We start from the raw sequence: 14,597 nt of genomic DNA on the forward strand, positions 1-14,597 counted from the left end.
ACGGATTTGGGGCGGGTGGTGGCTTCTTTGCCTATTCCGGTAGGGGCTGACATGTGCCCCAGCCAAAACAAAATAATGCAGAGGGCTGCCTACATAAAGGGCCGAGGATCAGTCGAAAACGGCATCCTATATGCAGTGCTTCAATGATTACTGAAGCGATCCGGACATAACGTATTCGCCTTTAACCGTTTCTATATGGACCTTCTGCATAACTTTCAACAGTTCGCGAAAACCAGGCAGCACTGGGCGAATTGTCACTGAAAAGCTTCGGCAGTGCCGAGGCAGCAGCGAACCAGTATATTTGAACGCGCCTTCCTTCTCTACCTGTTTCCAGTACAAAATATCCGAACGTGCAAAGGAGGAAAAAAAGAAAAGAAGCTTCGAACCAGACGATCTATCTCACCTCCAAACTCCGCTGGAGCAGCGCTGCGTTGGACTGGGTGCGGGCACTTCGGTACTGAGAAGCGGCCAGGAGCAGAGATTTCATAGAGGCCGAGGCGTCCATGGCCTCACCGCCCGTAAAGTCGGTACAGGAGACAGCGTCGGCAGCCCTCGCCTCGCAAGATTCAAAAATTTGTATTTGGCGCCCTGGCCGCCATTTTGCCCTTATTGCTCCAAGTGGAAGGAAAGCCTTCGGACTTGGGCGGAAGTCTCCGCCGCTCTAGGAAACTCGTTTGCATGCTGGGAACCAGCGAGAACAATCTTGACTGTGAGGTTCTGTCCGCCTCGGCCTCGGAGCGCAACCGCATTCATCCTCTACAGCGGCTGTGAAATACGGCCAAACGTTAGCTGAGGCGAGTCTGTGGGGTGGTTATTTTTTGCTTTCCATCAACGGCTGGTCCTAAACTTCCGTCCACGAAAAACCCACAGAAGTCAGACAGAAAACCGCGTCCGTTTCTCAAAGCGTGATCGAGAGGAGGGGTTTGAGGCAAAGCTTTGCAGGGAGGGCTGATTAGACAAGGCGTTTGTAGATTACAAGTAGGAAAAAATAGGAGGAGGGGAAATCCAGACTGAATTTGTAGAAGTCTACTCTCGGTTTCAGAAGGAAAGGGCTGCGGTGCCTTTGACCTCGTTTTGCTCTGAGTTTCCCTCGAGTTAAATCTACCTTAAGGCAAAGTGACACGGGTTTTCATCGAGGATTGAATAGAGAGAGGGAGGGAGTTAGTCTTCAATTTCTATTCTCATCCGGAAATAGTCCGGTCATGCTTTGTGTCTAAAAATGCTTTGACAATTCATAAAAATACACTGCTCAAAAAAATAAAGGAAACACTTAAACAACAGAATATAACTCCAAGTAAATCAAACTTCTGTGAAATCAAACTGTCCACTTAGGAAGCAACACTGATTGACAATCAATTTCACATGCTGTTGTGCAAATGAAATATTCAATGAATATTTCATTCATACAGATCTAGGATGTGTTATTGGAGTGTTCCCTTTATTTTTTTGAGCAGTATACATAGAATACAAGGTCCTTCCTGTCAACGACTACTTCAGCTTCAATCATAATAACAAACGAGCACACAACAGATACAAACTTAATGTAAACCGCTCCAAACTTGACTGCAGGAAATATGACTTCAGTAACTGAGTAGTTGATGCATGGATCTCACTACCAGACTCTGTAGTATCATCTCCTAACCCCCAAAACTTTACCCTTAGACAATCCACTATTGACCTCTCCCAATTCCTAAGAGGTCTGTAAGCGGTGTGCATAAGTGCACCACCGTGCCTTCTGTCCCCTGTCCTTAATGTTCTTCATTTTTACTAGTTGCAAGTAAGTCAAACTTCTGTGAAATCAAACTGTCCACTTAGGAAGCAACATTGATTGACAAATCAATTTCACAAGCTGTTGTGCAAATGGAATAGATGTGCAAATGAAATTTTCAATGATAATATTTCATTCATTCAAATCTTGGATGTGTTATTTGAGTGTTCCCTTTATTTTACAGATACAAACTTAAAGTAAACCGCTCTAAATTCAATTGCATGAAATACGACTTTAGTAACTGAGTAGTTTATGCATGGAACTCACTACCTGATTGTAGTATCATCACCTAACTCCCAAAACTTTACCCTTAGAGTATCCATTGTTGACCTCTTCTGATTCCCAAGAGGGGCATGCATATGTGCACCAGCGTGCCTTCCATCCCATCCTAATGTTTCTCTTTTACTAGTATCATGTATATAAATATTGTTAGATCTTTGTATACCACCAATATGTACTTGACAAAACAGATAAAATAAATTAATAAATAGATTAAGATTATTAGATTTGCATGCCGCCCCTCTCTGAAGACTCGGGGTGGCTCACAACAACAATATAATACACAGTACAAATCCAATGTTAGATAACAAACAAAATTTAAAACCCATAAATATTAAAAATAATTGTTACTGCACAATCACACCATTCTCATGTATTACAGTCAGGAAAAAAGGTGGTGGTTATTCCCCCCATGCCAGGTGACATAGATAGGTCTTCAACATCATACAACCCACCAAAAGATCCATGGCTTTATAAAACAGCAGAAATTCAGCATTGCTAAGCTGCACTGGTTGCATGGTTTTGCTGATGCAGTTTTCTGTGACCAGAAACATTACTGTATGGTAATTTACCAAATTATACTGGTAATTTATCAGTGAGATTTAAAATTAACAGAATAGCAGCGTTGGAAGGGTTATCTTCTAGTCCAACCCCCTGCTCAGGCAGGTAACAATCTTATTGGAACTTCTTTTTATTTATTTTATTTATTTATTTGTAAAACATGTATAGGATAGTAATAGTTTGTATAAACAATATAAGTTAAAAAAAGTAACGATAAAATAGGACAGTAGGACAGGGATGGTAGGCACAGTGGTGCATTTATCTTGTGTTTATATTTTCCACACAAATGATATATTGATGTAGAGTCCATGGTATTCAATAGTTTATTGAATGATAGGTGGTCATTTCTGCATGGTGTTGATATGTTATTTATTTATTTATTTGATTTTTATGCCAGCCTTCTCCTTAGACTCAGGACCGCTTACAACATGTTAGCAATAGCACTTTTTAAGAGAGTTGTTGTTTCTGAAGTTTCTTCATTTAGAACAATTAAGCTGTTTAGGATCTATAACCTGGAACTATCCATCCAAAAAGATTTTATCTTGCCAGCATTTAGAATCCGTTTATATCATCCACCATATTAGGATGTCCAACTGACATCTTCACGGTGGCATCACATGACATGTCGGGACTTTCCCCCCCTTTTCCTAAACTGGACATGGGCATGGGGAGCGCATGACATATCCGGCCAGTTGCCCAGGATTTCGACAGCACTGCATTATAGTATTGCTATTGTTGTGAGCCACTCTAAGTCTGCGGAGAAGGGCAGCATAGGAATCCGACCAATAAATAAATAAATATTTCTAACCCACTTGATATCCCTTCTTCCCATTTGTGGCCATGAATTAAAACAACAGAGGTCACTTTCTCATATGAATTCTCTGTCTCATCTAAGAGAGTTAGTAATTCCTGGACAAATAGATTATATGATGAGTTAATTGAATCCCCTCTCACAATTTAATTAAATGGTAAGTTCAAGATGATATCTGCTCAGGGCAGTTGTAGATGTGTGGCATTTTTTACTGATGGTTCCAAAATATTTGTTATTTTAGAAAAAAATTAGGTTTACTTGCAGACATAGTAACTATTTAACAAATTCCATGTATATATTTTATTATATGCATAAGTATCATTTTTTTCATACATTAATGACATTTTTTAATAGAATAAAGATGCAAATGTTTCTGCTGTTATTTCCTGTGACAAGATTATTTACAAAAACCTTACTTGCTGGCTGATACTATTAACCAATATGAAAGTGTTAAATCCCATGTAATGGAAATTATAATTATTTTCAAGAGGCTTCTGTCTTTTTATATACATAGACCTTAAATAAATGGAAAAACAATCAAAATAACTTAAAACCAATCAAAAATATACTTAGCTAAATGTTATCATCACCATAGATCACTAGTTATTTGAAATGGAAGTGATATAACAATAGCATAGTATGTTCTCTATTCTATTGCATATTAGGTGAAGTAGGGCGCTTAGAGATCAAGTCCCATGAGAAAAGATTTAAACACACAAGAAAACAATTAAGATAGGATAGTATGAAACATGCTAAAATACATTATTTTGTTTTATATTCTTCTAAAATTAAAGATTTGATGCAATGGTTTGCACTTCTAAGAAAAATAATTCAATTAACAGTAGGAAGAACTTGATAGTATAAGCCCATGATGACGAACCTATGGCACCTGTGCCACAGGTGGCATGTGGAGCCATATCGGAAGGCATGCAAGGCATTGCCTTATGTCAGTTCCAACACACATGCGCGTGCTAGCCAGCTAATTTTTGGCCTGGGGGAAGGCCATTGCACCCTTCGGATGCTTCAGGGAAGCTTCCCTGCAGCCCTGGAGTGCAAAACACCACCCAATGGGAAAACCAGAAGTTCAGAAAAATGGACTTGTGGTTTGCCAATTGTGCTGTTTTCACACTCCGTGGCTTCAGAAGGCTCTGGAGTGTGAAAAATAGCACAAATGTTAATGCTATGTGTATAACTAGTTGGGTGTTACAATATGTAAAGCAAACCAGCAATGTATATTGAATGGTTTAGTACATTGTTGCTTTAAGAGCTGGTAATGCAATAAGCCATAAGAGGAAGCCAGCAGCATCTCTCTTGTAAGAACTACTGTGTGTAGTAAGAACTATGTGTTCTCATGTTGGTTTGTATATGTACATGTATTGAAAGGATTGATTGATGTATTTCTGAATGACTAGGATTGTTACTGACTATGATATTTGATAAAGGTAAATAATATCTATATACTCAAGCTATCTGGTCTTGTTATATGTAATCTTACTCATATCTCTGGGTTATTAGCTGGATATCTTCTACTTCCACATGTTTTCTCTATATATCCTTTGTAACTTAAGAGTAGCACAACTTACTCCTTATCATCTAACAACAAAGGGCAAACCAGAAGTCCATTTTTCTGAACTTCTGGTTTGCCCGTTTTTTCACCGTCCCAGGTGTCAGTAAGGCCTCTGCGCATACACGAAGATGGGGGCGAATTGTATGTGGGGCAGCATGGGAGTGTGTATACGCGTGGGGAGGGGAAGGGTGTAAGCGTGTGTATCGTGCTAGCCCTACGCACATACACTCTTTCGGACATGAACAAAAAGGGCTTCACCATCATTGGTATAAACTGATAAGAGAGTTCTTAAAGCCAAAATAGTATGACTATAGTGCTTGTACAGCACTGGATATTTTGGAATAAGTGACTTGAGCTCCTTTCCAGATTCTTGAAATCATCCTCAAGCCTCAAAACTGTAAAATGATTAGCATTTCTTCATGAAACAATTTGGAAACAGACATTCTCATTGATTTTCTGTCATTAGTGTTAATGACAACACTATTTCGTTTCTCTAAAGAAAAATCATTGCACAAACAAATGTGTTATCTGGAAAAAGACTTCATGTTTTTTTTAGAGAGATGTATTTTTCATAGTTCATCAAGACATTTCAATTCACAGGATGGATTATAGCACATAAACATTATGGTTAAAATGAATTGAAAATAATACTCGAGTACATTATAATTTAAAAGTGTAAAAGCAGAAAAAAGAAAATGGTAACACTGAAAAAGAAAAAGCCTTACACTGAAATTGTGTTTAAAAACCTAGATAACTATAAGAGATCATTTTACTTCAATTTCAAAAAATGTAAGGATACATTTAGTGATTTTATTTGTAATTCAGTAACTTTTTAAAGAGTTAGAATTGGGTCTAGCTTAACAATGTAATTTAAGTTAAAAGAATGTATATATTTTTTTTCAATTTAAACTCTTTTTTCTTTTTTCTGGCATGCTATCCCTTCTAGTACATTTTTAAAATATTAGTAACATGCCAATGTTTTTACTAAATGTTTTAACATATTAAATAATAATTGGTGATTATTGTGAGTGCTCATGCTACTTTTTAACCAAATCTTGCACAGCTACTTGATCAGCCATATAAACCTTTTTAGATTTCTTATATGACTGTGATTTTAAAACATACTCCATGAGATTTAAATACATTTCTGTGTTTTTGCAAGTGTTACCTATAGCAATGATACTGCATAATACTAAAATAAACAATTTAGAATTTATTTATTTATTTATTTTGTCAAACATGTACAAAATAGTAGGTACTGGTATAAACAAACATTAGCAAGATAGGTACGGGTAAATTAGGCAAGAGGACAGCAGGACAGGGATGGTAGGCACAATGGTGCACTTATGCACACCCCTTACAATGGGGTGAGGTCGACTAGATAATCTAAGGTTAAAGTTTTGGGGGGTTGGGGAGGAAACCACAGAGTCGGGTAGTGCATTCCAGGCATTGATCACTTGCTGAAATCATATTTTCTGCAATCGAGTTTGGAGCAATTTACAATAGGTTTGAATTGATTGTGTTCTAGTGAATTGATATGGTTAAAGCAATAAAATATCAAACATCAAAGATCTTTGCATTTATGACTCTCAAATATAGTAAGTTAAATAGTGCAAATAAAAGAAAACTGTTAAAATGAAATTATAATGAGGTATTGCAATATGGAAAAAGCTATCACATTTTTGTGGTATAAACTTTTCAGATGTCCACTTCATCAAGGCATGAAGTGACCTGGACAGAGACACATGTATGTACTCGGTGCATGGAAAGAAGATTATACAAGTATGTATGCATTTTACAAAATGCCTTATATAGACAAGCAAGCCATCAAGTAAAAATTGATATCTGTCACAGAATTATCCAAAGTACAAATGAACAAAGAATCCAGTGAAGTGAATAGAAGAGTTTACATGGCTGTGATCCACACAGAACACTCCTGCTGAAATGGAGTGAACAGATTAATCGGGCAAGAGGTTAAGGTAATCTTCATCAACATCTGGAGAGAGGATGAAAAAAAGAGTATCATTAGGTTTCTCTAAAAAGTTATTCACATTCGCAATGTACTGTTTAAATAATGTTGATTTAAATGCATTAGAAAGAGATGATTTTCTGCATAAGACTCAATAGAATAACTATCTTAGAATTTACAGTCCAAGAGGGCAGAAACTTTAATGCAGAACAGAAATCTGTAGCAAAGGCATAATGATTTCCTTTTTTTACTTCACACATTGCTAATTTTTCTTCTTTAAATCAAGGTAGATTTGATTTAAATCAACTTAATTTAAATCACAATTTTAGGGCTGTTGAATCACTGACAGTCCCAATATTGCAGAATATACAGCTTCATGCTGTATAACTAAGCTCCATTTCATGCCAAATAAACTACATTATTAATGTATCTTAAATAGAAAACTCTTTAGATAGATTTTTACTCAATTTTATTAAAATAAATTTGATAAAAATAAAACAATTTAATATTTTTAAAAAATCATTATTTATTTTTATTTTTTTTAATTATCAATTTTTATCCATCCTGGGTTGAGTTGTGCTTTTACTGTTAAAGGTAACTCATGTCAAGAGGCTTTTATCTATAGCATGTTTTATTACCCTTTCACAGCAAGTAACTTATATCCCAAGAGCTCCATTAGCTGCTTTCATTTCTCCCCAGTCTTATAGAGATGTGTACAACTATTTCACTTTGTAAGATGGTGTCTCCTTCAGTTGTAGTGTCACAATATAGAAAAGCAATACTTCCAATCAAAAGTGTTAGAGGGTAGTTTACTTTGGTAGGAATGTACTGTACAGTGGTACCTCTACCTAAGAACGTCTCTACGTAAGAACTTTTCTAGATAAGAACCAGGTGTTCAAGATTTTTTTTTTTGCCTCTTAAGAACCATTTTCTATGTAAGAACCCCAGCCCAGAAAAATTTCCCAGGAAATGTGAGAGCGGCACGAAGGCACAGCCAGTTTCCTGCCATTCCTCCTTTAATCCTGGCCATCTCAGGCTTTTCTGGGCTGCCAAAGGAACCTTTCAGTGGTGCTTAAGGAGGCTTTGGCAGTCCAGAGCGAATGAAGCATTTTCCTTTCTCTGGGCGCTTGGAGAGGGAATAAACCTCTGCCAGTGCCCAGAGAAAAGAAACACTCCCTTCGCTCTGGGCAGCCCTGAACGAACGGAGCATTTTCCTTTCTCTGGGCGCTTGCAGAGGGAATAAACAACTTCGCCCTGACCGGATCAACTCTGCTTCAGCCAAACCGAGGAGTCACCATAGTAAAGGAAAGGCGCCAGCTACAAAGCGAGAGAGCAAGAGAAGAGGGGAGCCCTTCAGCACGGGAAGGAAGAAGAAGCAGGTAGCAGCAGCAGAAGCCGCCTTTTGGTCAAAGGAGCAGGAGGTTCCCCCCACTCGCCTGCCTGGGTTTCTCTCTCTGACATAGAGGATGGGAGGTAGCTTCGCGTCGGGTGTATGGGAGGCGCGTACTCCTCGCCGCCTCAGAGTGCCTTTTTTTTTTAAGCCTTAAAGTTTTGGATTTTTTTTATTCCCTTCACCTCACCTTCCTTTGACAGTGACAGTCCTCTTCCTCTTCTTCCTCCTCCTCCTCCCACCCAAATTCCAAGCTTTTATTTCTTTCCTAATGGGTTTGCATGCATTATTTGCTTTTACATTGATTCCTATGGGAAAAAATGCTTCTTCTTACAAATTTTTCTACTTAAGAACCTGGTCACAGAACGAATTAAGTTCTTAAGTAGAGGCACCACTGTACTTCGTTCAACAGTCAATTCCAACATAGTATCACTCTAATGTGTCACGTAGATATAGACTCTTTTTCACACTCTGGAAGGGCATTGAAGTTTTAGTTAAAAGCCAAAGCAAAGCTGTTTTATAAACAATTTGCATACACCCACTCTGCATATTGTTTTTTTTTGCTTCTCTCTCTTCATTTTGAAACTGACATAAAAGGAACTTTTTTTTCCACTGTAAAGATGAATGAGATTATTTATAACAATGTGAATTTAAATTTAACCTGTTTAGGTACTGCCTAACTCTAGAATCATGGCTTGCAATATGGCAGGGAATAAAATACGAATACAACTCAAAAAGACTAAACCACCACCAATAAAATAGGACAAGTGCAATATAAATAAAAAGATGGTTAATCTAGCTAAAATAATCTATCAACAAACTTGTAATCACCCTAATGCAAGGTCTGGGAATGGTTGTATCTCAGGCCCTCCAGAATACTAACAGGATAGGAACCATCCAGCTTTCAGGGGGATCAGTATTCGGAGGGGGGAGATAGATAAAGCAATATATATATCTGTTTACAATACTATATTATACATATTCTGCAGTTGCCTTTAGTTGCTTGCTGCTAATAGTTCCATTTTTGACAAAGTTTTAAAAAACGTGACTTCTTTCAGATGTTTAATGTCTTTTAAAATACAGAGTAGACTTCTTCTGTTAGACTGGTACATTATCTAGCCCAATGTTGTTCTCTACCTGATGTATGTTACAACATCTAAGTCTACCATAATTCGATCCTGACTGGTTCAAGGTTGACTCAGCCTTCCATCCTACCCAGGTTGGTAAAATGAGGACCCAGATTGTTGGGGCCAATATGCTGGCTCTGTAAACCACTTAAAGAAGGTTTTATAAAACAGTATATGTGCCATTGTTGCTCTATGCTTTTCTTCAGATGGACCCTGACTTACAGCTAGCACCAGATTTTCCATTGGTTGTTAGGTAAGCCACTGCCAAAAATGCATGTGCTTGATTTTATGACAAATTTGCCATGATTGTTGAGTGAAATCATTGCAGCCATTAAGTGAATCATGTGGTCGGTAAACAAATCTGACTTGGCCCATTCTTTACTTGTTGGCTGGAAAGGTGACAAGAGCTGTTTGTTTGTTTGTTTGTTTGTTTATTGTATTTGCCACCATCTCATTTGGTGGCAAATGCCATACAGAAGTATCATAAATGATGCCAGTTACATTTGATTGTGTGACTGGAGGATGGTGCAAAGGTCATAAGTCACTTTTTTCAGTGTCATTGTAACTTGATGCTTGCTAAATGAATGTTTTTAAGTCAAAAATCACCCATACATTTTATCTAGAGTTAGATTTTCAGAATGCAAAGGATGTATTTGACCACTGACCTACAGGGTATAGTCCAGGGGTGGGTTCCTCCTGGTTTGGACTGGTTTGCCTGAACTGGTAGTGACCCACTGAAGATGTCATGATGACATCACTGAACTGGATTGGTCAAGACCGGTCCGTGGGCACCACCATCTTTATTCATTTTTTAAAACAAATTTAATTTTTTAATTTTTTTTAAAAAAAATTCCTTCTAAGCATGCAGAGAGTTCCAGCACTGTGCATGTGGTCACCATCTGTTTTCAGCTTTGCTTTTTCTCTCCCTGGATTTTTTGTTATTGCGTGTGCACGAGGTGTGCCCACACCCATGAGGCGTACCCACGCAGCACAGGAGGGAGCAAACCAGCAATAAAGTAAGTTGAAACCCACCCCTGGTATAGCCAGATATTAAAGTACCATCCATTAGTCCTTCAGCTGAGGGAAAAAGTACGTGGGGCACAAAATTTACTGCCTCAATTGCCAAGCCATTAGTGATGAGTCTAACAATTGTCCTTATCCTGTCCTTATTGTTTTAATGTGGATCAAGTTAAGAAGAGGGATGTCCATAGTTTTATTTTCTCCCCCTCCCAGGCACTCCACTAAGCATGTCCAACTAGCCAAATCACAATAGTCACAACCATTCAACAACCTAACATAAGGTTGCCTTGGGTAGCACTGGAAATGGTGAGCTTAACAACTTAGCATGCTGTCCATTTAATAGGACACAGGAAACAGTGGAGTACTTGTTGGAAATATTGCCAGCTAATATTGGCTCACATGTCTCAAAGAGGAACTACTGTTGAGTTTTGGACTGAACCTAAATTGGTTTTCCTGCAAACTAAAGAATTTTTTTATCCACACAAGATATGGCAGCTGTGGGTAGGAGAACTTTTGCACGCCTTTGGCTAGTGTGTCAGTTGTGCCTATTCCTGGACCAGGAGTCCTCCATCTCAGTCATCCATCTCTTTGTAACTTGCTTAGATTACTGTAACATGCTTTATATTGGGCTATCTTTGACGAGTATTCAGAAACTTCAAACTGTAGCTGCATGGGTAATAAATGGTGCTGAATGTGTGGCACGTATAAAATAACTTTTCTGTGAACTGCACTGGCTGCTGCTGTGTTTCTAGGTGCAATTCTACATGTTGGTTGTAATTTTTAAAGCTCTACATGGGCTTTAAGACATTATATTATCTTTTTTATATGTTGTAAGCAACCCTGAGTCCTCGGAGAGGGGCGGCATATAAATCCAATAAAACTTAAACTTAAACTTGTATAGCTTGCCTGAAGGACTGTTCTTTTCCAAGAGTTTCTACTCATCCAACTCAATTAAATAAATTGGGAATGCTGCAGATCCCACCAGCCAAGGAATTTTGACTAGCAGGAACTATAAGACAGGGCTTTTTCTGCTGTAGCTCCTATATTATGGAATATTCTCATCTCAGAAATGAGAATAGGCTCAACCATTTTGGCCTTTGGCAAAGCTTTAAAACCTTGGCTTTGTATCCAGACTTGAAATGTGTCAATGGTCCTGGTTATTTGGCTTTACTATTATTTATTATTTATTTATTTATTAATCAGATTTATATGCCGCCTCTCTCCGCAGATTAATTATCTCACTTATCTCACTTATGGTTGTACTTATCTTGTGGGTGTTCTTATTGTTTTAAAATGTTTTTTTTATTTTGATTGTTTTATGCTTTTAGAACTGTAAGCCATTCAGACTCACTCGATTGAGTTGAGTGATTATAGAAATTGAAAAAATAAATAAGTATTCAGCTTATGAATTAATTTTACTGATAAATCTGAAAGCACTTAATATTTACTAATTTGCCAGTTTTCCTAATAGGCTCCCTCTAAATAAATTCCATTTTGTTGAGGGAACAGTGTGCAGGCATTTTGCACTGCAGGGAGAACAAAGTATTGATAGTTATTCAATGAGAGTTTTCTGACTAGAATTCCATTCAGGGACTGCTGTTGTTATCTGTCTGTCTGTCTGTCTTTTATTTGATTTTTATGCCGCCCTTCTCCTTAGACTCAGGGCGACTTACAACATGTTAGCAATAGCACTTTTTAACAGAGCCAGTATATTGCCCCCACAAACCGGGTCCTCATTTTACCCACCTCGGAAGGATGGAGGGCTGAGTCAACCTTGAGATTATAAGAAGAAACTAGCTGATTTGGGCCAATACTACTAATTTAAATACATAGCATTTTTGCTATGCCTGTGATGAGACTCCTCTTTCTCCCTCTTTTTCATTCATAAAAGCAAACTTTAGTAGTCTATGTAGATAGTTTCTTAATTTGAAAAATATAAATATTTTACCACCTTTATTCAGTAATTATTTGTCTCTTACCAGGATCATTATATACACTTTCTTTGGTGAAATGCACAGTCCGAGTTTCTTCATAGTAAGGGCAACGATTTACAGGGTAGCATAGATTGATCACTAGGCCTTGATTTGGCTTTTTGAAGTTGTCAATTAAACTGTGTAAAGTTCTGAAGACATGTCTTGGAGTACCTTCAGAAGTCTAAAATATAAGCACATGGAAGCTAAATTTACATTTTAATATTTTATTAATAATTTATTTCATATCAAAAAGATAAGTAATGACTGAAATAGATTCATTTCAGATAAGATTAGAGCTAATGCAGCATGTTGTTAAAATATTCCCAAACTATGAACTTCAACCTCTTTATATATTAATATAGAATTAGAATTAAGCAACATAATTCATCACCATTTAAAATTCATGAAGTTGAAAAAATAAGGTAATCTAAGTACATTCTAGTTTAACATCTGTCTTCCCCTTCCAACTAGTAAAATTGCATGAAAGTCTTGTAGGAGTCTGTTAAAATTATATTTCCTTACATTTTAGAAATAATGAATAGATTATACATTTTCTTACCTGCACCATAAAATGTCCATTACTTTTCCTGAAGATTCGGTAAGTGTAGATAACATGTTCATAACTAATTTTTAGAATGGAAAGTATATTAGTAAAGGATATGTTCAGGAACTGGGAAAGTAAAATACACTGAATAGTCATATACCTAAAACTGATAATCCTAAAGAGAAATATGCACCAAATAAATTTGTCACTGTTAAACACAACTGTAACTCTTTAAGTTTCAATTTTCTGCAAATAGGCCAAATAAATAGGAACTTTTTTGTGTTGTGAAAATTCTGAACAAATATATGAATTGAAAGTTTATAATAAAGCAGAATCAGTATTATGTATATTCCCACTACTAGGAATAATTTCCTCACTTACTGTTTTCAGAAAGTGAGGAAATTGTTCCTAGTAGTGGGAGTATACTGATTCTGCTTTATTATAAACTTAATTCATATATTTGTTCAGAATTTTCACATCACAAGAAAGTTCACAAGAAACTACAATCTGGAAACAGATGGTAGTTGGTTCTCAAAAGTGCAAGCATCTAAAAATGCAATTCAGTCCATAAAACATTAGTCATGCTTAAGATGTCTTTATGCAATTATACAACAAATTCAATTAAACATTTGCATTTCTTCTAATGGAATCCTTTCCTTTAACAATAGAGAGAAGTTATTTTAGTTACATTAAAGTAGAAGTACTTACAAAACGCACAGGCAAAGAGCGTCAGGTACGCTCTCACTGTCTCGTATTAAAAAACTTCCATTTCTTCCTACATTGCTCAGTAATTCTTCACACTTTTCTTTAGTTATATTTCCATGAAAGCATTGAAGTTCCATTTATGTATAAAACTGCAGTTTAATTCTTAAGAGTCAGCTCAAAATATGATCTGTTCTCTACTCAACTGTGGAACAAAGAATATTTAAACTGTTAAGTGTGCAATCTCTTATATGATTTGTTGTTTCCCTTATGCAAAACTTAGGTGGGTAACACAGGAAGTACTAACTGATAAATAAGTTAGTCATACCATAGCTGTTAAAACAAAGACCTTCATTTCTTTGGATTTTATTTAGTTAGAACAGGAGGATATGCAAGCCCTAATCAATTTATTGTAATCCATCTAATATCTGTTTGAACCTGTAAGGAAATATGACACAGACATGTTGAATGTAATAACATAACTCATAAAAACTCTATAAAATACTCTGCTGAAATGTATGCATGCAAGAAATATTTGTTCCATCCTAACAAACAAGTAAAGCTATCTTGACTTAAAGCAGTAGGCCAATAGAACGGAAATATTTTGCAAAGAATTCCAAAAGAAAGAAGGAAAAATATAAAGAAGGAAAACATAAAACCCATATTTTCAAAGCAATATAAATAGATTCTGAGCCTTAATGGCACAGTGGTTAGAGTGCAGTACTGCAAGCGACTTCTGCTGACTTCTGGCTGTAGTTCATCAGTTCAAATGTCACCAGGCTCAAGGTTGACTCAGCCTTCCATCCTTCCAAGGTGGGTAAAATGTGGGCCCAGATTGTTGGGGGTGATATGCTGACTCTGTAAACTGCTTGGGGGGGGGGCTGCA

At 36.9% G+C, this 14,597-nt stretch overlaps 3 protein-coding genes across 4 annotated transcripts in view; 1 reads left to right on the plus strand and 2 right to left on the minus strand.

Moving 5' to 3' along the window:
• CIP2A (cellular inhibitor of PP2A) overlaps positions 1–865 on the minus strand; it is a 39,978-nt gene extending 39,113 nt beyond the window's left edge. The window contains exon 1 of the mRNA XM_070750103.1: positions 404–865. Coding sequence (XP_070606204.1) covers positions 404–505 — 102 coding nt within the window. The 5' untranslated portion in view covers positions 506–865. The remainder of the gene's footprint in view (positions 1–403) is intronic.
• A 3,956-nt stretch (positions 866–4,821) lies between these two features.
• TRAT1 (T cell receptor associated transmembrane adaptor 1) overlaps positions 4,822–14,597 on the plus strand; it is a 99,763-nt gene continuing 89,987 nt past the window's right edge. The window contains exons 1-2 of one of the 2 annotated variants that reach the window (XM_070751723.1): positions 4,822–4,861; positions 6,689–6,768. In XM_070751723.1, the coding sequence (XP_070607824.1) occupies positions 6,732–6,768 (37 nt within the window). In that variant the 5' untranslated portion in view covers positions 4,822–4,861; positions 6,689–6,731. Of the gene's footprint in view, positions 4,862–6,688; positions 6,769–6,910; positions 6,966–14,597 lie in introns of those variants that run through there. The other variant, XM_070751724.1, reaches the window with a different exon arrangement.
• On the minus strand, positions 6,254–13,901 carry LOC139167277 (SH2 domain-containing protein 1B-like). Its single transcript, XM_070751725.1, has 4 exons — positions 13,718–13,901; positions 13,025–13,088; positions 12,472–12,646; positions 6,254–6,982 (listed from the first exon to the last, which is right to left on the minus strand). Exons 1-4 carry the CDS (start codon positions 13,849–13,851, stop codon positions 6,945–6,947), a joined length of 411 nt encoding a protein of 136 aa, XP_070607826.1. The 5' UTR covers positions 13,852–13,901; the 3' UTR covers positions 6,254–6,944.

This window comes from Erythrolamprus reginae, chromosome 4 (assembly GCF_031021105.1).
Source record: "Erythrolamprus reginae isolate rEryReg1 chromosome 4, rEryReg1.hap1, whole genome shotgun sequence".
Taxonomy (NCBI): domain Eukaryota; kingdom Metazoa; phylum Chordata; class Lepidosauria; order Squamata; family Dipsadidae; genus Erythrolamprus; species Erythrolamprus reginae.